At 37.2% G+C, this 26,277-nt stretch overlaps 2 protein-coding genes across 2 annotated transcripts; one reads left to right on the top strand and one right to left on the bottom strand.

The window, feature by feature from the left end:
• Positions 1-4,704: 4,704 nt before the first annotated feature.
• Positions 4,705-5,419, top strand: LOC129767772 (flexible cuticle protein 12-like). The gene is made up of 3 exons (XM_055768959.1): positions 4,705-4,848; positions 4,907-5,025; positions 5,094-5,419. The coding sequence occupies exons 1-3, from the start codon at positions 4,840-4,842 to the stop codon at positions 5,281-5,283; spliced, it is 318 nt and encodes a 105-aa protein (XP_055624934.1). The 5' UTR covers positions 4,705-4,839; the 3' UTR covers positions 5,284-5,419.
• A 294-nt stretch (positions 5,420-5,713) lies between these two features.
• Positions 5,714-25,256, bottom strand: LOC129767773 (endocuticle structural glycoprotein SgAbd-5-like). Its single transcript, XM_055768960.1, has 3 exons — positions 24,979-25,256; positions 6,052-6,161; positions 5,714-5,983 (listed from the first exon to the last, which is right to left on the bottom strand). Exons 1-3 carry the CDS (start codon positions 24,988-24,990, stop codon positions 5,800-5,802), a joined length of 306 nt encoding a protein of 101 aa, XP_055624935.1. The 5' UTR covers positions 24,991-25,256; the 3' UTR covers positions 5,714-5,799.
• Positions 25,257-26,277: the final 1,021 nt, after the last annotated feature.

Below are 26,277 nucleotides of genomic sequence, written 5' to 3'. Positions count from 1 at the left end.
AGGAAATTTCTATATACTTTGGGGCGAACAGTACAAATGTCATCAAAACAAATGCAAGCAAGAATGCAAGCGGTTGTGCGTCGCATGGACACCAGATGATTTTTTTCAAAAGTCTTGACATGGTACGAGAAAATTTCTCTACCATAATATCGGAGGAAAGTTCTTCGCACAAAAACGGAACTGAGATAACTCTATTTGTTTATTCCAGCTTTAAAATTTTTGTTGTAACTCAAACCATATCCATGAAACTAATTGTAGGAAAGGTATGTAACCGGAAAACCTTCGATTTGTGAAGTGGTCGTTTGAAAGATCTAGGTTAATCTATTGTATAGAAGGGCCAAAATAATAGAAATTCAATGTCACAATAATTTGAATTTTCGAGCGCAAATGAACTAATGTCTTCTAGAGGCAATATGTATTCAGACCGCTTCGTTCGCTGAGACTAAAGCCCTTCTTTTTTGAGGATATTTTCGGCCAATAGTTAGAATTTCATGGAAATAATATCTTTTAAAAATCCACGTATGTCTTTAAACCTGGCATCTCTGGTGCGCCACAAAGTGGAAGAGAGACGAAATGGCTGGAAAAGATTGCCTGACTAATTTCCAACAACGACGAAAATATAGAATTTTCATTCATTTGTTTTTTTTCTTCACTACATGATATTTTTTAACTTTGTTAACGCTGTTAACTTTAATTTTTTTTTGTTTTGATTTAATTAATTAATTTATAATGCAGGAAACTTCCAATGGCAAAACGCTTATTATTTGCTCAAAAAGAACATGCCTATTATTGACCTACTTACCCCGTGTGTGGGGTTAGTTGGTCAATTCATTCTGAAATATAAATATTAAATAAAAGAAAAATGTCAAATAATTGATTTTCTGGTTATTTTTCAATGAAAGGGTAAAAGGTAAGCTTCATTGTGGTACATAACATTCTAACGCAAAACTTCGTACTACAAAGTTATAGTCAAACTTATTAAAAAATTTGGCATCGAAAAAAAAATTCGAGAACACCATTTTCATAGTTAACCATTTTTCAAAATAAATTTAAAAAAATGTTAGTTTAACGGTTTAGTTGTGATTAAACATAATAATGTACTAAAAGCTAGAAAATAATTAGGCAAGTAGCAGTTAGCAGTTATCACACCACTCCTTCATTAGTCTAGGGCATTGATAGACTAAAACAAAATCGTGGGATATATGATGAAGTTTTCCTGGCCGCGTTAAATCATCATATAATACACATAGAAATCCATCGAGCGCATTTTTTTGTTTGTTTCGTCTCCTCTGTTCATAATGGTGGCATAAAAATCTCAATAAAACTGACGCATTCATTTTAGAATTCCACATTATCCACAATTTCTCGGGTTACAGTGCAGTTGCTTTCCATGATTCCAGCAACGTTTTCAATAACATGCGCGTTAGATCTACTCACATGATCTCCAGTTGATGTTGGTGTGTAATCCCAGCAAGTGTGATTTAATGAATTTCAATAATTCATTATGCTCATTCAATAAGCCTTCCTACTCGCCAGTGATGCGCCAGTGATTTAGACTAATTGAGGTTACTTGGGCATATGTGGATGGAAGTACTATAAAGCAGACGTAGCGCTATTTTTTTGTTCATTTAACAACGTAAACAAATTCGTTTTGTTTGAGAAACGAACGGTGGAAAAATGTGTTTTTATATTTTTCATAAAAATATTTAAATAACGATGGAAAAATAGGGAATGGGAAATTAAAAAAACATATATACAAAAAAACTTATTCAGAAAAAAAATGCCAAAAATGCCAAAACGAACCAAGCGCCAAAAACATTATTTTGAGATATTTCAATTTGAAGTTTTGGCTCCCACTAATCGGGGTTACAGTATCGACGTCTGGTAGCCTCCATCAAGGAAGGCATATTATTCTCTACAGTTTGAATGCAGTTTTAAATTGTTCAAATTTTAAGTGAAAATTTTGACACCTGAAGAAGTAAAAATAACTAAATAAATAAAAAGTAATTTCAAAAATTTCGATGCATCCTAAAATAATATTCGGAGTGATAAACAAGCGGATCGAATAATATTCCATAGTTCTACGTCGGAAATACGGTCGTGTCCTAGATACAACTCCTCACATTTTTTTTAAACGTAAAATTAACAATCTTACTGTCTAAAAAAATGAAAACAAACTGAATAGGGGAGATGCGGGTTAGACGAACAGCTAGGATAAGATGGACAGGTGGTTGATTTGTATAGTTACGTTATTAATTCCAAATTTCTGTTTATGAGGGCCACTTGTGCATGCTGTTCTACAATATTTAAACCACCCTATGACGATGAATACTGATCGAAAGTGGAAAAGAGAAACAAAAACCAAAAATCAAACATGAATCCGCGTGTGGATGTTATTTTTGCGGCTTCGATATTAAGCATTTTGAGTGGTTCAATTTCAGAATTCAATTCGCTGATGGTTACATTTCGGTTTGTAAGTTAACAGAGAAGCGATATTAGGTATGCACGGAAAAGTAAATTCATTTGTGAGTGAAAAAAATTTATTATTGAATTAATTGTACTGATGGGGTGAAACGGACAGTTTCCAGTGGACTGTGAAAAGTAAGATGAACCGTGAAAAGCCTGTTTATTCTATTCCTTAAAAATGCTCGCGTCTATAAATGGAAATAAAATCTCCAAGGGAGGACTGTCCGAAAGCTGACTGGAACCAAAACCAAAATAGTTGAGGGTCTGTCCGTTTATACTGCGGAAAAGCACAATATCATTTCTAGGTGGATTAATTCGATTTTTTCATCATTGAACGGACATTCGTGGTGAATTCAGACCTTGGTTGAATAAAATTATTCCTCTCGAGAACAATAAACTTCTACGTTTCATATAGTATAAACCTGTCCATATCACCCGCATCGAAAAAAATGTTCCACTTTTTGATCTGTTTTAATTTCAATAAACAACATTGAAAAACACTTTTTCTTTTGAAAACATTTGGCCGATTATTTCGAAAAACAGCAAAATATTGAATTGCAAGAAAATGCATTCAATTTTTGGGAAACATGAGTTTCCAAAGATACAATTGAAGTTCTTATTAACATGTCTCCCGTTCGTGGAAATGTTCGAGGTCACTGCAGGCGGCAGATTTAGCCAAAATTAATAACTTCGTATTTTCCGAGCATGGTTGCGTCAGATCTCAGACAAACATGTCCATGATCAGGTTTCTTCTTTCGGTTTCCATCTGTTATGTTTTTAAACTGAGTGAATAGTACAAAACTTTCACCACTAAAACACAAAAACTTCTCAAACTATGTGAACGACCGGTGTCAAATCTCTTTGAGTCAACAAATAAATGATAAATTTGCATACTCAAACTCTCTATTGGGCGAAGCTCCGGCGCGTTGGGCGGGTTCATTTCCTTTGGCACGAAGGTGACCCCGTTGGCTTCGTACCACTCCAACACATCCTTTGAATAGTGGCACGAAGCGAGATCCGGCCAGAAGATGGTCGGGCCCTCGTGCTGCTTCAATAGTGGTAGTAAGCGCTTCTGTAGGCACTCCTTAAGATAAACCTGCCCGTTTACCTTGCCGGTCATCACGAAGGGGGCGCTCCGCTTTCCGCAAGAGCAGATCACTTGCCACACTATGTACTTCTTGGCAAACTTGGATAGTTTCTGCTTGCGAATCTCCTCCGGAATGCTGAATTTGTCCTCTGCGGAGAAGAACAACAGGCCCGGCAGCTGACGAAAGTCCGCTTTGACGTAGGTTTCGTCGTCCATTGCCGGGCAATGCGGCTTCGTCAGCTTCCGGGCTCGCGTCTTCCCCACCATGTTTTGCCTTTCGTCGCGGTTAGGAGCCTTCTGAACCTTGTATGTACGCAGGCCCTCCCGCTGCTTGGTCCGCTGGACGAATGAACTTGACAAATTCAGCTTATTGGCGACATCCCGGACCGAACTTCTCGGATCACGTCTAAACTGCTTAACTACGCGCTTGTGATCTTTTTCACTGACGGAGCATCCATTTTTGCCGTTCTTCACCTTCCGGTCGATGGTTAGGTTCTCGAAGTATCGTTTTAGTACGCTGCTGACCGTGGATTGGACGATTCCCAGCATCTTACCGATGTCCCGATGTGACAACTCCGGATTCTCGAAATGAGTGCACAGGATTAATTCACGACGCTCTTTTTCGTTCGACGACATTTTTCCAAATTTACGAAAAATTGACAGTGAAGCATGGCCAACGTGATCTATACACTCTTATCTGATTATAAGCGAAAGCTGAAGATATACTTCCCAAAAATTAAATTTCTACAGCGTTTTTTTCCGTGATGCAATTTGATGTGACACACCCTTTAGTACGCAATGTATTATTGAACATCCACTCATTCTGTACAGTGTCCAACGACGTCACACACGGCAGCTTATTCGCGACTCGGCGAAAAACAAATAAAAAATGAATCTTTATGTTGCACAAGTCAAGATTGAGAAGGAACAAATTTACTTGTGTCTCAGCTAGAACTGAGGATAGATTGAATCACGATCCTAATTCGTTTGGCACGTGTATATTGGAATTCAAAGTGCAATATATGAAGCAGCAGGCGTCAGTCATGTATCACCCGACGCAGGGTTGTTCGGGATGAGTTAGTAACTAGTCAGCAGATGTAACTGCAGGTTACCAATTATATTCACTGTCCTATGGGGAAGACCTTTACGAGCACTTTCTTCCAGTCGCAATGTGTTCCTATAAAAGTGGGTGTCGTCCATATTCTGCCCAGTTTGTGTTCTAACGTCTCCCCAGAAAGAAATAGTTTAAAATAGTGCCAGTGATAGACACTATTGACTGAATTACGATGAAAACGGTAACATGATATTTGAGAAGAGTTTCAGTGATCTAACGATGGCTTCTTACGATTACAGCTAATTGTGTTCGGTGTATTTCTCATTGCTGCTTTGGCTGCTCCTTTGGACGATTCGAAAACCGCGGAAATTATAAAATATGACAGTGAAAACATTGGAATCAATGGATATCAGTTCGAGTGAGTAGCACGTATAGGTTGTCTCCGTTTGAGTTCCGCTCCGACTGAGATTTATCTTCAATGAACAGATTTGAAACCAGTGATGGAACGATTCGACAGGAGCAAGCCGAGCTGCGCAACGCTGGAACAGACACAGAATCGATCGTGGTACGGGGCTCATACTCGTACGTGGGACCAGACGGAACACGATACGTAATCACCTACGTTGCGGACGAAAACGGTTTCCAGCCGGAGGGAGCTCACATACCTAAAATATAGTATCGACCGCGGAATCGTCGTTCTAGATCAGTTGAATTCAAGAATAGGATATAAGATAGCTTTTCATAGAGAATTAAAAATTAACATCAGTCGAACACGAAATCATGTGCTTAATAAAAAAAAATTAATAGTTGAACACGGTTGTTATGTGGAATGGATGGTGATTCGAAAGTGCTAAATATCACACCTATTTTTTGCACAGAAGTAACCAATACCTGATTATTTTATGTTCCATGACGGAGTATAGCTTCGTTTTGGCCGAGGATAGTATGGAAAACCAAAATTCAGACAACATGATTGGTCTTTCCAGTACATATCAGCATTTCAAAGCATCTTTTACCTCTTTTTACCTGTGAACAACGAAAATAAAGATTTGTTTGCCAACAAATATGGCTAAGCAGCGGAAAAAAATAACTACACCTGAAGATCTTGTGAGCCGATTTTTATTCGTCTTATAATATTCTAGCTCAGCAGAGAAGTTTTATCTTAATTGCACAGTTCACACATAACCCCATTTTACAGCTTAGTCACAGTCGGTCGATATCCGCGCTCATCAGCGGTATAATCGACACGGTAACGCTGTCCATTGGGATCGGTAAATTCGTACGATCCACTCACAGCGATCGCAGGCACCTCGGCACCCTCAACGGGCTTCAGGACTCCACTCTCCTCGCGCTTCTGACCATCGGATTGCTCGTAGCTGGAATTGTTGCAAGAAAATCATGTTAGCATTTCAATTTTCTGCTGTTGAATAATATTTTAACTTACGCAAAGTTGTAGCTACCATCGACATTATTTTCGTTAGTAAATTGCACAATCTGAACCTCATCCTGGGCGGCTGTTAGGTGGCAGGAGAGAAGAACGAAAGCGAACACAGCCTGAAAATAGGGAATGCATTCTTGTTAATCGGTTGTTACCCGTTACTTTTCTTTCACTAGTAAGGTATTTAAAATATTAAATAGCGATTTAACATGAAAAACTTTTTATAAAGTTTTATCCTCGGACCAACCGATCTCGAAATATAACCAATTTCTCATAATGAAAATAATGTTAGTAGAATATCGGATATCGGTTTTTCTTGTTGAATTTCATGTAGATTGTATTTTCCATGTTACTTTTCTTAAATGGTTACGATTTCACAAAGTATTGAAATTTAATAAATTTTTAAAAATTCATATCTCTATTTTGGAGTCCGACGCGGCAAGACTATAGTCAAACTTTGTTAACACTTTCGTCGCCCAGAGTGATTCGGTCGAGTTTCTTGCGAGGCCCAAATTCAATTCTCGATTCGCTAGAGAAATAAGCGGGCAACGATAATAATGAATTCGGGTTCGATTCAGGACTATTTTTCTGTTGAATCCGAATGAAATCAACTGACTGCTGATTAGAAATTCTTCTGTTCTGTATATATCATACCAAGTACATATTACATTTTTCACTTTTGTGGGAAAATAATCGTCACAAACTATATCACATTTGGCAACTCCGACTTCTCACGTGATTTGTTTTCATTATTATTTGCGCTTGGTAAATAAAAAGTTAAAAGAAGAAGCAAGTTGCAAGTTTTTTTCTGAGAATGAGAATAATAATTGCACAACTCGGATAGGCTCAAATTTTTTTGACGTAGAACTACGTCTTTCATTAAGGGTGCCAAATCAGAAAACAGGTCACGTTTTTATGAAATAAAGTTAACGTTAACAAATATTTTTGCCGCGAACGGATTTTGGCGATTTACATACCAAACGAATCGGAAAGTTCCTAAGATTTTTTTGATATGCTATACATTACAATCCCATGGTCTGTATATGGTTTAAATTGATGAAAATTGTAAGCATTCCCATTTTTTCATACATTTGTTCTGTCCGTTTGTGTGCTTTCCCGAACGGAGCTGTCAATAACGAGCAACTTATCGACGAGCAACGAAGGGGAAATCGTAAAATGTAAAGTCTCCGTGAACAAAGGAAAAGGAGAAGAACGAAGGGGAATATTTGCCTAGGTTATAAACAGTGGATCTCACTGAGGCAAACTTTCATGCTTCGTGAGGAAATCGACAGAACAACATCGTTGCTGGGCGAGCTGGACGGCGAGGGATCGAATGGCTTTCTCAAGCCAATGGGGGTGGAGGAGAAATATGATGGATACAGTAAAGTTTTCCAAGGGCCTTTTTGAAGGTCAGAGACGAACGAACTGAAGAAGTTTGAAGTCTCAAGCAAGGAAGGAAGGCAAACATTCAGTATCGTTCTGTATTCAAAGCAATGAATATCGCTTGTTCTTCCTTGTTTGTGTCATCACATGTCTTCGTTTCGGATTGAGTTGTGGACGCGATCAAATTACTCACTCGCTGATGTCTCTAACATTACAATCATTGCAGCAAAGTGACGCCATTGCATTAAGATTCTGAGCTACACAATTGTGTGGGGAATCATCAAGCTATCGTCAGCTCACCAAGAAATAAATGTTCTGGAATTTTATCTGTGATTTGGTTCCGCATGACGGTAGGAAAACTCTCTCCACAAAGGATGACAGCTAAGCTAATCTAGACTGGTATTATCACAGAAAGGGCTTCTGTTGAGAAGAGAAATGGAGAAAAGTGTGTATATATTTAGTTGCTTCAAGCCATCGATAAATGGATATTTGTGTGCGTACGTGCGTGCTTCATTAACCGTACGTAAAAATAGTGCATCTTCGCTAAGCCGAAACCCCATTTGTATCTGCTCACGTGTGCATAGGCCCTGTAACGATGCAACAATCGCCTAACTTTTTTATGCTATGATTGACGATTGTTTGGCGGAGGGAAATATTTACGCTAGGGTATTAGTAATGAATCTCTTCTGATGCAAATATTCAGCCTTTTTCCAAGTAGTTATCATTGTTTGTTTTCTTTCATCAATGCATTGATTTGACGTTATGGCGAAGCAGGTGTTAAGGTTGTGCACCAAATAATGATTTGGGTCATAGCAAGTTATTCAATTAGTTATATTAAGTCGTTATTTATTTGGGCTTGAGTACCAGTCGCAAAACTTTCTCCATTAAGGATGACAGCTGCGCTTATCTCGAGCATATATTGTTCTGCGAGCACAAGAATGAATCATCAAACAATTATCGTCGAATTATTCTACAATAGAAAAAAACATTTCAGGGCGACCAAACTGGTAGAATGGTTATTTCAAAATGTTCGTAACATTATAAAATAATATCCGCAGTTATAAACAAGCGACTTGAATTAAACTACAGCGTAGTTCTACGTCAACAATGCGGTCGTGTCTTGAGCACAACCTCCTATAATGTATTTTTTTTAACAATAAAACAGATAATGATAAACAATAGAAATAACCTTTTCAGATGGCGATTTGTTATTTTGCTTGCAAAGAAATTTAGTGTTTCAGTGGTGAATATGGACATGTCCTGTGAAACAATGTTACTATAGTAAACACACAGGCCTGTTAGGTGTGTTTGTATAGAAAAGGTATGTTCTTGAAGCATTTCATAGAATTATTGAAACACTTTTGCTTGACTCATAGCGTAGCGGGGGCAAGGTGGCCAGTATTATAAAAGATGTGATTTGCCATAAACGCACCTATGAACGCGCCTAATTGACGAATTGAATGAGAACATCACACCACTCGCATTGTTGGTTGAATAACTCAAGGCACATTCATGATAAATTTGATTTTTTTTTTCAGAAAACAAATATAATAATTGTTAATTATGATTATTTCGCAAGGGTTTAAGCAAATTATAGGTAATTCAGGAAAAATAACACCTCCCACTCTTGTCAAGCTTGATCTAAAATACAACGACCTTGATATGTAGCACAATTTTGCTGGATACAATCATCCTCTATACGGCTAGATTCACGAGTCATATCATGTGGCCATCTCACCCTTAGTGGTGGCCAACTTGACCCGTCATGACTTTATTAGCACCTTTTTCATACCTTTTTCAATTTAAAATATAACATTATGATTACCGGCACCTGGTGGGGAGCCCATCCCGAAGATCTTATAATGTTGTATCGAACAACTATTCTCTCAGTGATGGAGTATGGCAGTTTCTGTTTTCAATCGGCTGCCAAAACACATCTCATTAAACTCGAGCGAATTCAGTATCTTTGTCTCCGTATCGCGTTGGGATGTATGCCCTCAACGCATACCATGAGTCTCGAGGTTTTGGCAGGCCTACTCCAACTAAAAGATCGCTTCAATTTATTATCTCTTCGGTTCTTCATCCGGTGTAAGGTTATGAACCCATTGGTGATCGGAAATTTTGAGCAGCTGATCGAGCTAAATTTTCACTCCGGATTCATGAGTTCATATCATGAATTCATCTCCATGCAGGTTGATCCTTCTTCGTATATTCCCAACCGTTTTTGTTTCCTTGACTACATCAATTCCTCTGTGCATTTTGATCTGTCCATGAAGCAAGATATCCATGGATATTCAGATTACTGACGATCGAGGATCGCTCCAACGATCTTCGATGAAAAGTATGGGGGTATCAATTGTGATAATATGTACTTTACTGATGGGTCCACTATAAACGAGTCCACAGGATTTGGAGTGTTCAACGAATTTTTTAGCACCTCACACAGTCTTCAGAATCCTTGCTCAGTGTATATTGCTGAATTGGCAGCAATTCATTGGGCGCTGGACAGCGTCGCCTCACGACCTGTTGAACACTATTACATTGTAACGGATAGTCTTAGCTCTGTCGAAGCTATCCGTTCAGTGAGGCCGGAAAAGCACTCGCCGTACTTCCTTGAGAGAATACGAGAAATTTTGAGTGCTTTATCCAGACGCTGTTATGTCATTACCTTTATCTGGGTCCCTTCACATTGCTCCATTCCGGGTAATGAGAGGGCTGACTCATTAGCAAAGGTAGGTGCAATTGAAGGCGATATTTATCAGCGTCAAATCGCCTTCAATGAATTTTATTCTTTAGTCCGCAAAAATACCATCGCTAACTGGCAACGCAAGTGGAATGAAGATTAATTGGGCCGGTGGTTTCACTCGATTATCCCTAAGGTTAGCCTCAAACCGTGGTTCAAAAGTCTGGACTTCAGTCGGGACTTTATTCGCACCTTCTCCCGACTCATGTCCAATCACTGTTCGTTAGACGCGTTACTTTTTCGTTTCAATCTGGCCGGTAGCAATCTCTGCATTTGTGGCCGAGGTTACCACGACATCGAACACGTTGTTTGGGCGTGTGAGGTGTATCTTGTTGCCAGATCGAATTTAGAGAACTCCCTTCGGGCTAGAGGAAGGCAGCCCAATGTGCCGGTGAGAGATGTGTTGGCTCGGTTAGACCTTGTTTACATGTCCCATATATATGTTTTCCTTAAAGCTATAGATCTTCGTGTATGATTGTCCCTACATCCTTATACCCTCCTTTCCTTCCTTTGCGGGTAATTCGTCCCCTTGCTATAAATAGTAGAATAAGTTGAAATGTAAATACACTATAGATATACGAATAGATTTAAGAAATGAGTGTTCATCAACATTGTTACAATTTCCTTATATCCCATTCTTCTCCTAAAAATATGTCACCCTCCTAAACTCGAGTACACCGCGAGTAATCGGTTTTCCACCTTACTAACCATAGATCTAAGAAAATTGTTTATATATATATATATATAGTTTTAAAATTATATTTAAGAATTCGGCTCCTTTAAACTTAAGTAACTGAGCCTGTAAAAATAAACGAATTAATAAAAAAAAATAACATTATGAACTAAAAAGAAAAAATTTTAGAAGTCAACGTGATTGCGGAAAACACCCTAAAGATCGATGCTAACATAATGAAATGCCTCGATTTTGTATGCATTGTGTTTAATTGTACTCTATGCTCAGGGTGACCGTCTTACCCCGCCTTCCCCTACATGTGTTTTTGACGTAGGTCTACGTCTAACTGGAAGATATAGGAGGTGAAATGAAAATATAGGCACTGAACAAGTAGGAAAAAATGCAAGATGTGGTGCAAGAGTGGTGCTTCGGCACGTCGCATTAAATATAATTTACTGTACAACATGTCACAAGCTGGAGAGGAAGAAATTTTCCAACTGTGAAAGCTGTGGCGAGTGGCAAACGCAATCGCTAAACAGGAAGGTTTAGCCGAACAAGATGGAGATATCGAGTGATAACAATACAATAAACTCTTTAGATTAAAAATAGTTTCGTGATCTTGAAAAGGACCCTTTTTAGCCTGCATGTGAATCCAACGAGCGAACAAATCGTAATGAATGTATTTTTTTGCCATCGCTGCCTTTTAACGCTCATTCGTTCGTCTCGTTGGACTCGCCCCTTTGGCTGAGTCTGCCGATTTGTCTCTATCCTGTGAGCGTGTAAAGTACAAAACGCGCGGATCCGCTGAAAAATATATCATTCGCTTTCAAACCGTAAATCAGTGTGGTTGTATGGCATCGTTTCACATCACATCGCATCAACGGATTGGTGCCGGAGCACCAGTATACCTAATAGCGGTTATAGAATTTCGGCCGTCGGAATGCTCGAGTTGGCTTGCAAGCTGCTCACGACAATAAGAAAACCCGCCTACAGAACAGAGCACATTCGGTTCGGTGGCAACAACTAGTTTCAGCGAGTCGCAAAACGGCAGCAGGTAGAAGAATGAAAAAGTTTGTTTATACAGACTGCTTTGGTGGCAAAACCAGCCATAGTAAAACACGGCGCTTTTCAGGGTCATTCAACCTTTCAAAGAAGAGTTATTAAAAGTTTTTCACAATACCAATGCATTCTAAAGTGACATAATATGACATATAATATAAACTGATTTATTTTGTTTATGCTTGTTCTTGAACTTATTGGTGGTTGGGGTCTTTTAAATTGATCATTCAGTTTTCACAAACCCATGCATAGTTTCCGAATTAAAAGTGGCTTCAAATTACAACACACTGTATGCAGGATGGCATTAACGAATTTTCTCGGTAGCAAGAACTGCTTTCTTTGGTTGATAACTGATGTTGAAAATTGACTGACGTTACATCTGCATTCTATAGAAAAATAACTAAGGAGCAACATGATGAGCTATGTATGTCCTGCTGCTCTGTCCTTATTTTAAAGGACTTTAATCCGAAGGTCATCCCTGTATTCACTGTTGCTTTTTCAGAACGCTAATAGCTCGTTTATTTCTCGACAGATCGTAGAATACGTCTCCAAAACCTCAGTTCTTTTTAATTTTTATTTACTTTGTTTGCGGAAACTACAAATCTAACAATTCATTCGTCTCCGAAACCACAGTTTAAGGTACGGTAATGTTCTCAATAGTGAAATATATGATAGTGAATGAGCTGATGACCACCTATGCATTCTCTATCACAGCCATCATTTTGATTGTACGATATGTACGATACGCCGAAAGATGCCCGGCGTTGAACATTTAATAAGTACAAAGCCTTCAGAAAAAAAATCAAGAATCAAGTTTGTAAAATAGAACGCAAAAACACAACACCAAAGGTTCTTTTCAGAACCCCCAACATGTTCATAAAGAGTAAACAGTAAACTAATCCATTTTTCAGGTAGATGGGTAGGTATTCACGTAGGAGAAGAAAACAAAACAATATATTTAAAATATATATTTAACAAAAGCTGTCCCCTTTGTATAGTCCTACGTCACTCCGGTTATGTCCCCGACATTACCCACCCGTCTTTTTCATCCTCAAAATGTTTACGGGGCGGCGAAAAAGTAAATCTGAAAGCGAAGGAAGTAGTGACGACGAAATAGTGCGAAACGTTAGAAGAAAAATTTAGAGTATTATCTGATTGAGTTCCAAATCGGATATTCAGGAACTATAGTAGTCCGCCATTTTGCAGCGGCCGCGATCTTGGATTTTCAAGATCATGGAATACTCAGTTTTATAGCTAGAGCAGAGATAAAGACGGGTTCCAAATTTCAGATCAATCAGTCAACAGGAAGGGGTTATATTTCTATTGACATGAGACAATCCTACAGATAAACATGCAAACATACATACAATTGGCTCAAATAAAACCATTTAAAAGTATAGTATAAAAACTATATTCTTTATGTTTTTGATTTTTTGATTATTCTACATATCCCGTATTTACATTTAAATGCCTATTCTATCAAATTCTGTTTGAAAATCCTTTTCAAATTGAATGAGAAAAGTTTCCCCCAGATCTGGGTGACGGGGCGATGAAAGGGTTAAAGTAGAAATGTGTCAAATAAAAACATACAAAAAATATCGAAGAGGGGATGTTTTTCGATTTAAAGGTTTCAATATTAAATACAATTTTCGAGTAGATGTATAATTACATATTATTAAATGATGTATTATTGGACATTATTAAATATGTCATTTTTCCTAAATAGTTCATAAATTTTCCAATAACTTTGTAGCACATCATACTTTGATCAGACATCTGGATTTTGAGTTACGATTTTTTGAAGGAAAGATCAATTATTTAGAGTACGATTTTTTTTTAAATCTGTCACAATTAGTCATATGACGATGAAAATTGTGATTTTAGGTAGTTTCTAGCATAAGTAACAAGTTTCAAAAAAAAATCGGAGAGGGTCGGGTTAGCGGCCGGCTGATTTGGTGTGAAATCGCTACATAATTTCCAGTTCCAGTTTCCACTAGGTCCCAGGCTGCTCTGGTTTGTTGAATCTTTCCGAACAATAGAATTTATTCATATCAGAAAATAGCTATTTGTTCCTGCCTCGTTTGAATAAAAAAATCCTCACCAGCCATTTCTTCAAATTGGGGAACAAATAGTAGTCCGAGAGAGCCAAGTCTTGTGAATAGGGGGAATGTGAGACGGATTGGAATGCTATTCCGATTAATCACCAAAAGCACGTTTAGGGTGATGAACTATCTTCTTTCCAGAAAAGTATATTTATGGTTCAAAAGCAAGGCTCTAATAATTGGTTTAAAAAAAATATATAAAAATTACTTCATTACTACATTATACTAATTCGATCTCACAAGCTGCTGGATGTATTTGGTTGAATGGTGAAAGCAAGGTTTACCTTATACGCACATTTTAAGTTTGTTTAGTCGACAAAATACGACCAGAGAAAATCGATAGTGTAATTTCCATGGAAATTCCAGAACCTTCTACTGATCAATTACTCATTCGTATTCTGAAATCCAACCGAATTTGAATTCCCAGAACGGATCGTTATTTTACATTCTGCAATCCGTATCACTCAAGTCCAATCGAGTTGTGCAAATGTGGCAACCTTGCCATGCAATTCGAAATAAACGGCTTGGATAAACGGCATGCCATGCTCATATTAATATTGAGTTCTGCAATTCGGTGAAGATCAAAAATACATTTGCAAATCCATGAATAAGGGAAGCAATGTGGTTGTATTTTAAATTCATGACACCGATGTGAAACTTCTCGATTGAATGACAACGATGAAATAATAAACTACCCCATCTGCCGACACATCAGCTCCAATGAAGTTGTCTGAAGGTTTTCAAATTGATAAACGTACTCAGAAGTTATAAATTACAAAGAAAAAATGTTCACTAGAAATAATTTATATGACAAAACAAAGTTTGTCGGTTCAGCTAGTTTATTCATAATAATTTACCAATGGTTAATTTTGAGCACTATTAATAAATTGATAATAGAAGTAATACTATTTATAAATAAATGTTATGAGTTGATATTTAATATATATATAACAGTGGTGGCCAAACTTTTGGGCACTACGGGCGACTAATTATTCAAATGTTAGGCTGCGGGCTACCAACGTTGACTGTATCAAACAGTCATTAAAAAATTAATGAATACTAGACAATAAAACCAAGTTTGAACTAGGATTGGGCGATCTTGCATCGATATTCAGAAGATCGATCTTTTCCTCTCCGATTTCCGATTTTTTGGTTCGTTCTTTGTACTGCAACAAATCGCGAAAATCGATCTTCTCTTTTCGAACTTTTCGATATTTTTGATCGTGGAAATCTTTTCAAAAATTTGTTTATCAGTGAACATTGATTTTGACCGTTCGAGTTTGAGGATAGCGCTCCTCTAGGGATCACCTTTTAACAAACGATTTCGTCTTCCGGGAATATAATGGAAAAATCTAGATGCTATCACTGAATGCCCATCAATTTTTCGATAGATTTAGGAAATGGTTTCAAATGCCCCCTTTAAGCTGAAGCTTTTTTAAATATACTCAAACTCATTCACATTTTTGGCATACTCTCACAAAATTTGCTCAGCACTCTAACGATTAATCTCATCAAGTTATATACAAGTTATATCCACTCGACTTGGTTGACAGTGAAAATTGTGACGAAATTGGATGATGACATCAGGTTCTTTCCTAGAACTGAGACAACACAAGACAAGACTTTCGACTAAATGCCAGACGTATAGCACGGTTGGATTTTCTTGTTTGAACCCTCCTGTACTTGCGCGCAAAATCATAACTCGTATACTCGCGCACATTGTCAGAGACTGTGCGTGTCTCTATAATTTTGCTATTGTTTTAGCTGATGCTGTTTTTAGGCATTAGTTGTATTTATTTAATGCAAAAAAGATACAGATACAGACCTCTAATGGGTCATACTGAGACACCACTCAGTGTCGCATTAGAGGCGATTGTTACCTGTAATTGGACTTATCAACAAACACAACCCAATGTGAAAAATAAGTTAAAACAGGAAAATCATTGAAAATCTAACAAATAGTCACTAGAAAAGTGTCCAAAATGCATAATCTAGTGAAATGATTGAAAACTCTCCTAAAAATTTATCATGTTGTAGAAACTTGCACGAAGGAGGTTTACGTCGAATTAGAGAATCATATCAAAATATCCAATAATTCGTGTCGCATTACAGGTCCTCCAATTAGCTAGATGTCCAGTTAGAGGTGAATCACTTTTTCTAATTAAATGAAAATTATTGATTATCTATCGAAAATGCTGGTCCCTATTATGTAAATTGGATCGAACGATAGATCACTATCGTTTTGTAAATCAATAGAATCTTATCAAAGCGAGTTGTCAAATGTTTCTTAAAGCAAAGCATCAGAAATGTAACAAGCAAACTGAACAGCTCGAAAAGTTATGGAGACAGCTTTCACCCGACTGTATCTATAACAGTAAAATAGAGCTAACAAGCAAAAATCTGTTGAACTAGAATTACATAATAGATTTCAATAGTTAATTTTAGAAATTTTTAATTTCTCATTCATCACTGTTGTTCTATTCATGACTATGTTTCTTGAAAAAAAAATATCTAAATGTGCAGATAATTTTCTCATTACTTAAAATTTACTTCTTAAATTAAAATAACAATACTTTATTAAAACTCACCTACGAGTACGCAGTCAAAAACGAAGTTTTGTTCGAAAATTTAGTTTTTATCGATTTTCGTAACCTTATGCCGGTTGTTTCCAACCTTTTCAATTGTTCAAATTTAACAAATTATTGAAATTATTCCTAGTGACAATTTTCTACTTTATCACAAGAGGTCGAACAACTGGATGGGTTAATATTAAATAACTAACAATCTGAGAGAAAATATAAAACCGAACCTTTTATGAAGAAATAACTACTCTCACAACTAATTTGTTTTATTGAGGTTAGCATAAACACCATAAAAAATTATCACGGTAAAAGGTGGAGGGATATTTATTCCATTGCATTCGGAAGTGACACTATCCTAGACCAGCTGGCGGGCGCCTAGGAATACCTAAGCGGGCGACCGGTAGACCGCGGGCTACCGTTTGGCCATCCCTGATATATAATATATAATATATAATATATTTAATTCTGGAATTTTTTGCATTTCAGCAATCAAATCTTATTTTGAACTATGTATGAATGATGTTAATGAGCCTGTTGAAGGATATTTTGAAGAGATAGATTTAAATCCGCTTTACCCGTTTATGGTATACCCACAAACCACAGTATACACTCTGTCCAACTTCTATAAGACCACCCTGATTCTATTTCGTTGCAACACAAACAGTTAGAATATTAACAGGATACATTCATACATTGTAGACTGCTTAGAATAAAGTATATTTAACGTCAATTCCATTCAAAAGAGTTTTTTGTTTATTTACTGTGCTTAAATATGATAATTTCAGCTGTCCAGTTTCTATAAAACCAATTCAAAATTCATAAGTATTAATAATTGACCTTGCCATTTCGACTTGAAAATTTGTGTTGGAATACTGTTTACCAAATTCTACTGAACGGGTTATACGATATTTTTCCATTTTTCCTAAATTGCAACCTTGGGTTCTTCAATCGTGATGTACCGTTTTCCCTCAGTGTAGATTCTGCGTACAAGGATCCCCCCTAAGATTTTCAACAGGATTCAAGTCTGGAGAGCGAGCCGGCCAGTCCAAAAAATTATTTTTTGGTCCTTAATCCATTGCTTAGTTCACTTGCTGGTATGAATAGAAGTATTGTTTTGCTGGAATGTGAATTTTTTGTGACGATATCCACACAAAAACAGTAGGAGAGAGGATTCCAGAACAAGTGTGTAGTCCTTGAATGATGTGAAAGCTATTTTGCTTTCCGGTTGCGCAGAATCCCGCCAACACCATACACGAGCCTCCACCAAAATTCCTGGTTGAAAAATACTGTTCCTTCTTCCGTAAATCACGCCAGTACCCGTTGAAACCATTAGGACCATCCAAATTGAACTTGTTTTCGTCAGTGAAGATAACCTATACATTGAAGAACTCTTCATTATGATATAAAACAAAATGTATTCTTTTGGAAACATTTTTCGTCACAACATACCAAAATTTGATGAATTGTCACCCGAGCAGTTAAGTAGTTGAAATATTGCTTTATTTTCACATGCGATTGTGAGGTATTGTTCTAGATATTTCCCGCTTATCCCGGCCAGAGAGCTTCGATTTATGTGGAGCTCTCTTCTTCTTACCGTACCCTTAAGGATTCGCCAAATAATTGAGCACTACTTGATTGGATCGTCCAATCCGACGAGAAATTTCTCTGATACCAACATTTTCTCGGTGAAATGCATCGATTTGTCTCTCTTCTCTCTCCGTGAGCACTTTTCCCTTCGGCATTTTCCAGATTTAATTGATCAAAACAACTAAAAGAACGGAAAATGTAACTGGTCCTATAGAAACTAGACAGTTGAAAATACGAAAACACTCGTTTACGCTCAGCGCTTGCACGGACACATATGAAAATAATGCAGTGTATGGTAGTCACCAATACCTACACACTTAAAATTGAAATTAAAGCATTGTTTGTTCACAATGAATGCAAGATCATCACCTGGTCTTATAGAAGTTGGACAAAGTGTATTAGTATACTGTGGATGCTGTGGATGTACAGTCATTCCAAAACACACTGTCGAGGAGAAAGTAAAAAAAAGTAAAGTCTAGCTGACACAGATCCCACTGTATTGTCAATGTCAACATTTTCATTACAACAAGCAACGCTTAATATTCTTTAAAAACTTTTACTAAAATTCGAAGTCGGTGGTCACAAATTTCAGAGCGCTTACTCCAATTTTCCACCGTAACAATCATCCCAGCCGGCAGGCTGTTCATAGTCTAGTGACCAAATTTGAGTCTACATTTTCACTGTTGGATATTCCCATGTCAACGAGACATCGCCCCGTACGAAGTAACGAAAATATCACAGCCGCAAGTAAATCCATCTGAAATGACCAAAATCAGACAATTGCACGGCCTTCTCAAGAATTGGGCAACTCCCAAACATCACTGTAGCGTATTTTGCGGAAAGATCTTGGGACATCCTTACAAGATTAAATTGACTCAAGAACTGAAGGCACTTAACCATATGAAGCTCTGAAACTTCTCCGATTGGACTCTGACGAAATGGTGATTTTCATCAAAAAATCATCTTCAGCGATAAGGCTCGTTTGTCAACAACTGCAAAAAAAAACTTTTCAGTATGGTTTGCATGCCGGAGGAGTGGTTTGGGCGTATTTCTTCGTCGATGAAAACAACCGTATATTACCGTCAACAAGACGGTGCCACTTGCCACACAGCGCACGTTACAATGGATTTATTGGAAAGTAAATTTGAGGAACGCGTTATTTCGAAAAATGGACCTGTCGATTGGTTGTTCCGTTCATCCGATATGACGCCATTGGATTTCTTTTTATGAGGCTTTGTCAAGTCACTAGTCTATGCCAATAAGCCAGCTTTACTATAGAAGAGATCAGAGTGCCAAAAGGCGAAATTCACAGCATTCCGGTCGAAATGTGTGGCCGAATAGTGGGAAATTGTGTCCAACAGATCGATCAGTGCAAACGGGTCAGTGGTGGTAATTCTTGAAATTTGAGAGTTGAACTACAACCAAAATAAATTTGAACTCAATATCTCAAAATAAACTGTGTTTGATAAAAAAAAAGTACTTGAATGAAAGACCCGTTAAAATTACACCAGAAACCTTAATTTTCTACCGCATTCGAGATGATACACAAGTAACTTTATAATAAATTGGATGTGTTAACACGCCATCTAATTATGTTTCGGCTCTCGATTCAATGTCAGAGCGTCTTCTTCCGCGATACAGTGCTTTTTGCGCCATTCACACCAAAACACGGTTCCCACTGTTGAAATTAAAACGTTTTTTTATAGATGTCTAATTTGAAACAAGTTTTATGATGAATTAATTTCACGTGATCTCCAGCAAGGTTGTTCTCATCGGTTCTAGCGATCATTTCAACACTAATTCAATTTCCCCTTGGCGGATGTTCCATGTCGGGTGACCACTCCTGGTCGGAAATGTACACTGTCCCAAGGTTGTGTGACAATGTGACAGTAATGATGATGAGAACTGTCTCAGTTATACCATTTTCGGCTGACGGTTTGGTAATCATATTTTTGGCGTTTGTGAATACACAAACTCTCTATTAAATCTCAAAATTGGGAGCCTGCTCTCGCTTATTGATCATATGGTAGCATTTGACTGATTCGTCATCGGACGTCAATCGGTAGTTTCTCCATACACGGTGACCCATTTTTGCTGGTTGCAGAACAAGTGCGTATCCGAGGATGAACCTGTCGTCTACACAGACGACATCCCTTTTATGACATTTGAAAAAATTGAGACTTTACTTTCAATTTTACAAATACAGGGTTTTAGATAGTTTACCCACAATCATTCAGGAGGTGATGATGTATGATGAATATATACAACCAATCGCAAAATTGAGTGTACACATGCTACTTGACGATACGCTCCATTTATTTGGCACAAAATATGTTGAATACATTTCTTTTTTTTATGCATATTAATAACACACACATTTAACTAGCTATGCGCGCAAGAAAATTTCGCGAAAACTTTTTTGCTAATTATTTATTCCAGAAAATTGAAAACAATCTCTATTCTAAGCATCGCAAAATTGAAATTTCTCCGAACAAATTAAACTTTCAGATCTTTGCGAATGAGCATACTTTTTTTCGTCAGTGGGTGATGTTAACACCAATCCCCTGCTTGAGCAGTGATGGTGTTTGTTTTTTTTTTGGTGTTTGAAAAAGTTTTTATCAAAATGGCAGGTAAGAGGAAAGAAATAGATATTGTTAAACGTACAATGATAATAAGTAAAACCTGTCGAGGAAAGACATTGCGGGAAATAGCAGCTGCTGTCGGAAGAACCCACCCTACAGTAAAGAAAATCATAAACAAGTGGAAATACGTAGGAACCATGGAAAAGCTCTCGGGTGGAAGACGCAAACGGAACCTACCTTCTGATGATGAACGAGTAATTGTGCGAACATTGCGAAAGAACCCTATAACAAACATTCGTAATTGACTACCGAAGTAGCCGGCATCATTGGAAGACCTGTCAGCGCAGACACTGTCTGGAGAGCAGCATACAGAAACAATCTGAGAGGTCGTGTAGGCCGTGAAAAGTATTTCATCTCAAAGGTGATATGAAAAAAAAATGACTACAGTTTGCTACAGCATATGTAAACAGGCCTAAGGAGTTCTAGAGCAGGGTCTTTTAAAAGATGAGCCGAAAACCAATCTCTTTGAATCGGATGGAAGACAGATGGTGTGGAGAAAACCAGTATCGGTGCAGCCAGATGATGTATGGCACGTTGGTGGCTTCTGGAACTGGAACTATGGAGTTTATCGATTCGGCGATGGACAAGATGGCTTAATTGGTCTTCCTGAAACGTAACCTGCGGTATCCCATTCAGAGTCTCCCTCGTGAAAACTACTTTCAACAGAATAATAACCCGAAGCAAACTGACTTCATGGTGCCGATATGCCTGCTCTATAATGTTCCAACCAACTCAAAACATCTCCGCAATCACCGGGCTTGAACACTATTGAGTATCTACAGTCTACAGTGACCAGCAATCTCGCCTCGGTGCTTGCAGAATGTGCTGGTCGCCAAAGGGGGGCAATACCAAATACTAGGGGATTGATTTTTTTATCTGTTAACGGATTTCAATTTTCTTTTTAATAAAAACTTGAACTGTACACTCATCTTTGCCACGTCTTAATTGGAGATTTTTTGTTTGTATTTCAAATATGGAATAGAAATGTGACCATTTTAATTTTTTTTTACTACATGAGCAGGGTTGCCAACTATAATTTTAAAAAATCAGGGAGAATAAAAATAAAAATCAGGATAAATCAGGATAGCTCATATTGGGTTGTCCGAAAAGATAATGTCGATTTTTGGGTAAACAAAAACATAATTTCCAATCAAAGCATTATAATTTAATTTTATATCCATAGTTCTGTTTCACAATATTTAGCCATTTTTCACACTGCTTAAATATTCTAATTTCCCAGAACATGTTTGCTTCCTCGTCTTAAACTGCTGCGAGCCATACATGTTAGAAACATGTTGCTTGTTAGTAGCTCATAATACAGAATTCAATCCAAATTCCATCAGAAACAGAGTATACCTTGCTTCGGGCGAAGACCGAATATGTAAAAGAATTAATAAGCATGGTATAAATCCTCGCATAAACGGATATGCTACTGTTTCGCCTGACTTTTTGATCGTTTATATTTTTTTCCAAAAAAACCTACAGCATCACTACAGTGTAGAGTTGCCGAGATATCAATATTCAAATTTTCATTGAATTCATCATCCATGCTTTGGAATGAATCTTTACTCGACAAATGAGGGAAGCATATCCGCATATAATTGAAAAATACGGGTCAAATATCAAATACGGTTCAAATTACAAATACGGTTCAAATATCAAATACAGGTCAAATAGCGATAAAGAACGAATTTACCACTTTTCACGGAAATCTGAGGACCACAGTATCGATTTGGCATGGAATGGCTGATTAAAAAATCCTTCTACACCAGGCTAACAGAGCAGTCGAATGCTCTTGCTTTTGGGTGCTGTTTGCCACAAACCGTCTTTAATTCAAAATGTACGCTACTCATAACGATTAAAGTGATTCCATTTGGAAGATGAGAAAATTTGGCAATTGGATTAATTGCCAAGTTTTCTCATCTTCCAACATTTGGAACATTTCAGTTAGCGGAATTACGGAAGTAAAAAACTTAAAAGTAGATGTTTCTAAATGCCTTTTTATGAATTTTCTCCCAAAAATGCATGATAAACGTTATGGTGTGTATCAACCAAATTAAGCCTCTATCAATTCTCTCTCTCGAAGCAATGTCATTATAAACTGATCATTATTAACCCTCGATTGCCAACGCGAACTCCGTGGCGGAGAATCTGCAATCTAATCCCCTATCTAACGCAACCCGGACTGCAACTTATTTTTGCTTCTATTTTAAGCACATTTTCATACATGAGCTTATGGAGGGAAAATAATTGTGGGTTTTATAGTTTTCGAATCAAAGAGTTTTTAAGTTTTTTATTTTTTTTACGGGGGTTTTCGTAGCCACATTGGTTGCGCGTTCGCAGCGATGGAGATCGATCCACAGTAGAATTGAGATCGATTCATCCATACAACTGCTCTGCTCTGCAAGAAACATCGGGCTGCTGTTCTATTAATAACTCAACGATGATCATATCAACTGTTTCTGCTGTCCGGTCTAACTGGGTAATGGTAGAACAGAAGGAATACCCTTGCGCCTAAATGGCTACTGTGTAAATGTACTATGTATAGATATGATAAACATGTGACGTGTACACGATGAAAATTCGGCTCTGTTACAGCTAAATGCGAATGAGCCTAAAATAAAGAAATAATATAAAAACTTTTTTTTTTAATTTGACTAAAAGACTATAAGGCCTGCAAAATTCTGGCCAGAGAATAAAATAAAGGAAGTTGTTTAAGTTTTCATTAAAAATCAAACAATTTAAAAAAAATCATTAAAAAAATAGTTCGAAAAATAAAATTAAATTTAATATGCCAATCATCTAAATCGGTTCAGTAGTTCAAATGTTATGAATTTTTGAAAAAAAGTAATTTTTGGACAAAAGGTGAAAAATGATTTTTCGGACCACCGTTTAACTTTGAAAAACCATATCTCAAAAACTATGAAGATAGCATCTCCGATATCGAGATATATTATGTAAAAAATCCTCAGCTTTCAAGAAAAAATGTAAAACAATAGAGCTTTCTAGTCCAAAGCCATGAAAACAATAAAAAAGACTAAAATCAATGATTACGAAAATAAAATCCATTTTTTTAGCAAACTCATTATTTTTTAATAAAAGGCTAGCAAGGATAGGCTAGGCATAGACTTCAATTTTATATGTCGATCATTCAAATCGGTCCAGTAGCTCAAAAAGTATGAATTTTCGAAAAAAAGTCTGGAAAAAAGACGAAAAAATGATTGTTAGGACCACGCTAAAATGGAAATGGGCACCCTTATGAAAAAATGAAAAAATACGGGTCTAATATTTTGCGATAAAGAACAAATATACCACTTTCCACGAAAATCTGAGAACCACTATATTGGGTTGACATGGAATGGCTGTATAATGATGAGGTATTTTCATACAATATATTTAATAAAAGTATGACTAATATTAGAAAAAAAACTTTTCTCCAAGAAATTGTAAGGTAAATACATATTCAAAAAAGTTTCCATAAATCTAATGAATCGATAGACGAAATAGTCGAAATAGAATTTGAAATTACATTTAACTAAACATTCAAAAATTCCAGGTTTTCAAGAGAATCACAATGGAAGAATCCACGTCTTAGATATGAGGGACAAATTGAATTCAAGAATCATTTTTCAATTTTTTTTTCTTGGCAATTTTTACGGTAAACTAAAAATAGAAATCATAGTTATATACAATCATTGGAACTGATCATACAACCAACCAATTTCCTAAATCATAATTTCCACATTCACATTATATGGTATCCCAGAATTCTGCACGAATTCTGCGGATTATTCCTAATAATGAAACACTCAAAATAGATCACTCCCTAATGGGTTCATTATTTTTGAGACACAACTTTAAATTCCAGTAATGGTTATTGACTATTGTTGATTTGCATGAAACCACATCACTTCAGTAGGATGAAAATTCTTCGGGAGATCGAACTTTCCCGAACTCTATTACTGTGCCCATTTGTCCATCAATCCGAACATTCAATAAAACATTCGTGCGCACAATGAGCCCTCGGTCATCATCATCAAAGACCCCAACGCCGCCCATCTTGGATGCACTTTTTACTGCCAGATCATCGTTCACTTAAGGGCCACCTTTAGGCGGCCACACGTTCGCCTCTCGAAATTCAAACGGTCACTAGCCCACTCACCAATAGCTTCATCTTTGTAAACAGCCGGCTATCCTAATCGTCGCAGAATGGTACAGCACCTAGGTTGAGGAAAATTCGCGCTCTGTGAACAATCCGTAAACGATCGCGATTAACTTTGGCGCGCACAAACTTTAACTAACTAAATGCTACTTCACTTTGGGAAGACGACGGCGACGGTTTCGTTCGGGGGGTTTTAATAGCTGCTTAGCGCGTGAGCACCGAGAGAGGACACCTCTGAACTTATGACCGCCGTAGAATAATGAACCGACTGGCGTCTTTACGCCAGCTTTTATATATACTTATGTAGCCAAAGTTAAAACACTTTGAAAACCCTTCCCAAACAACGAAACGAGCGGCCGCCGCTGGAAATGTCCCCTGTCTATTTTGCCCCCTTCAGTGGACGGTTAGAATGTTTGTATAGAAAATCTTTTAATCGCAAATGATGATAAATAATTTACGTGTGCTGCGAGAGAGAGTCAACCGGTATGCTTATTGGAGACTTCTGCTGGATTAAAGCCGTTTCGGGCTGGAATACAGAATTCGTGGCCAGCGGGTATTAGCTGCGTTATTCGATATTCTTTCTATCTACATTTGCATAACACCAGCGATCCCTGGAGGATAATGGGTGAATCGGTTCTGGTCACAATTTGCAAGGTTTCAAAATAAGATTTTTTTTTTGTTCTTGTTCAAAGATGTCGAACCAACAAGAAAACATGCTGCGCCTATTATTTTATGGATTATTTCCTCGTGACTATTTTGCCAAATTAAATCACGCAAAAATTACATAGTTTCTACTAACTTATTCCGATGCAATCGGCTAAGATCACAGAAATGGGTCGGAACAATAAAATTGGCAACAAACATAGATGACACGGAACATCACAATAATGATTTTTTGTTCCCGAATTGGTTCCCCCATGCCATAAAAATGGGGATTTTGTGTTAATAGTCTTTCACTGACGTTTTTGCACGTGAGTGAGTCACTCTTTTGTAGAATTTGATTCTCGGTTCCAATGATTCCCCTGTGATTTAGCATCAATTTTGTTTTCTAAATTTCTCCGACGCTAAAATTGAGAAGGTGTGAGCTAATGTACTACTGTCCCCATAATTTGTCATCAACTTTACGAGAGAATTAAAATCCGATGGGTTTCTCTCCCACATAAACTATAAATACGGCACAACAGACGATTACTTGCATCATTTTCAATTAATACTTAGAAGAAAATTTCATGCAAAATAAAACGTGAATGTATTGTGAGTGACAAGTTCTAGAGTCGAAGAAATTTCTTTGGAGAAAAA

This window comes from Toxorhynchites rutilus, chromosome 2 (genome assembly GCF_029784135.1).
Source record: "Toxorhynchites rutilus septentrionalis strain SRP chromosome 2, ASM2978413v1, whole genome shotgun sequence".
NCBI lineage: Eukaryota > Metazoa > Arthropoda > Insecta > Diptera > Culicidae > Toxorhynchites > Toxorhynchites rutilus.
The sequence above is the reverse complement of the archived record's forward strand: the minus strand, read 5'-3'. Positions and strand labels throughout refer to the sequence as shown.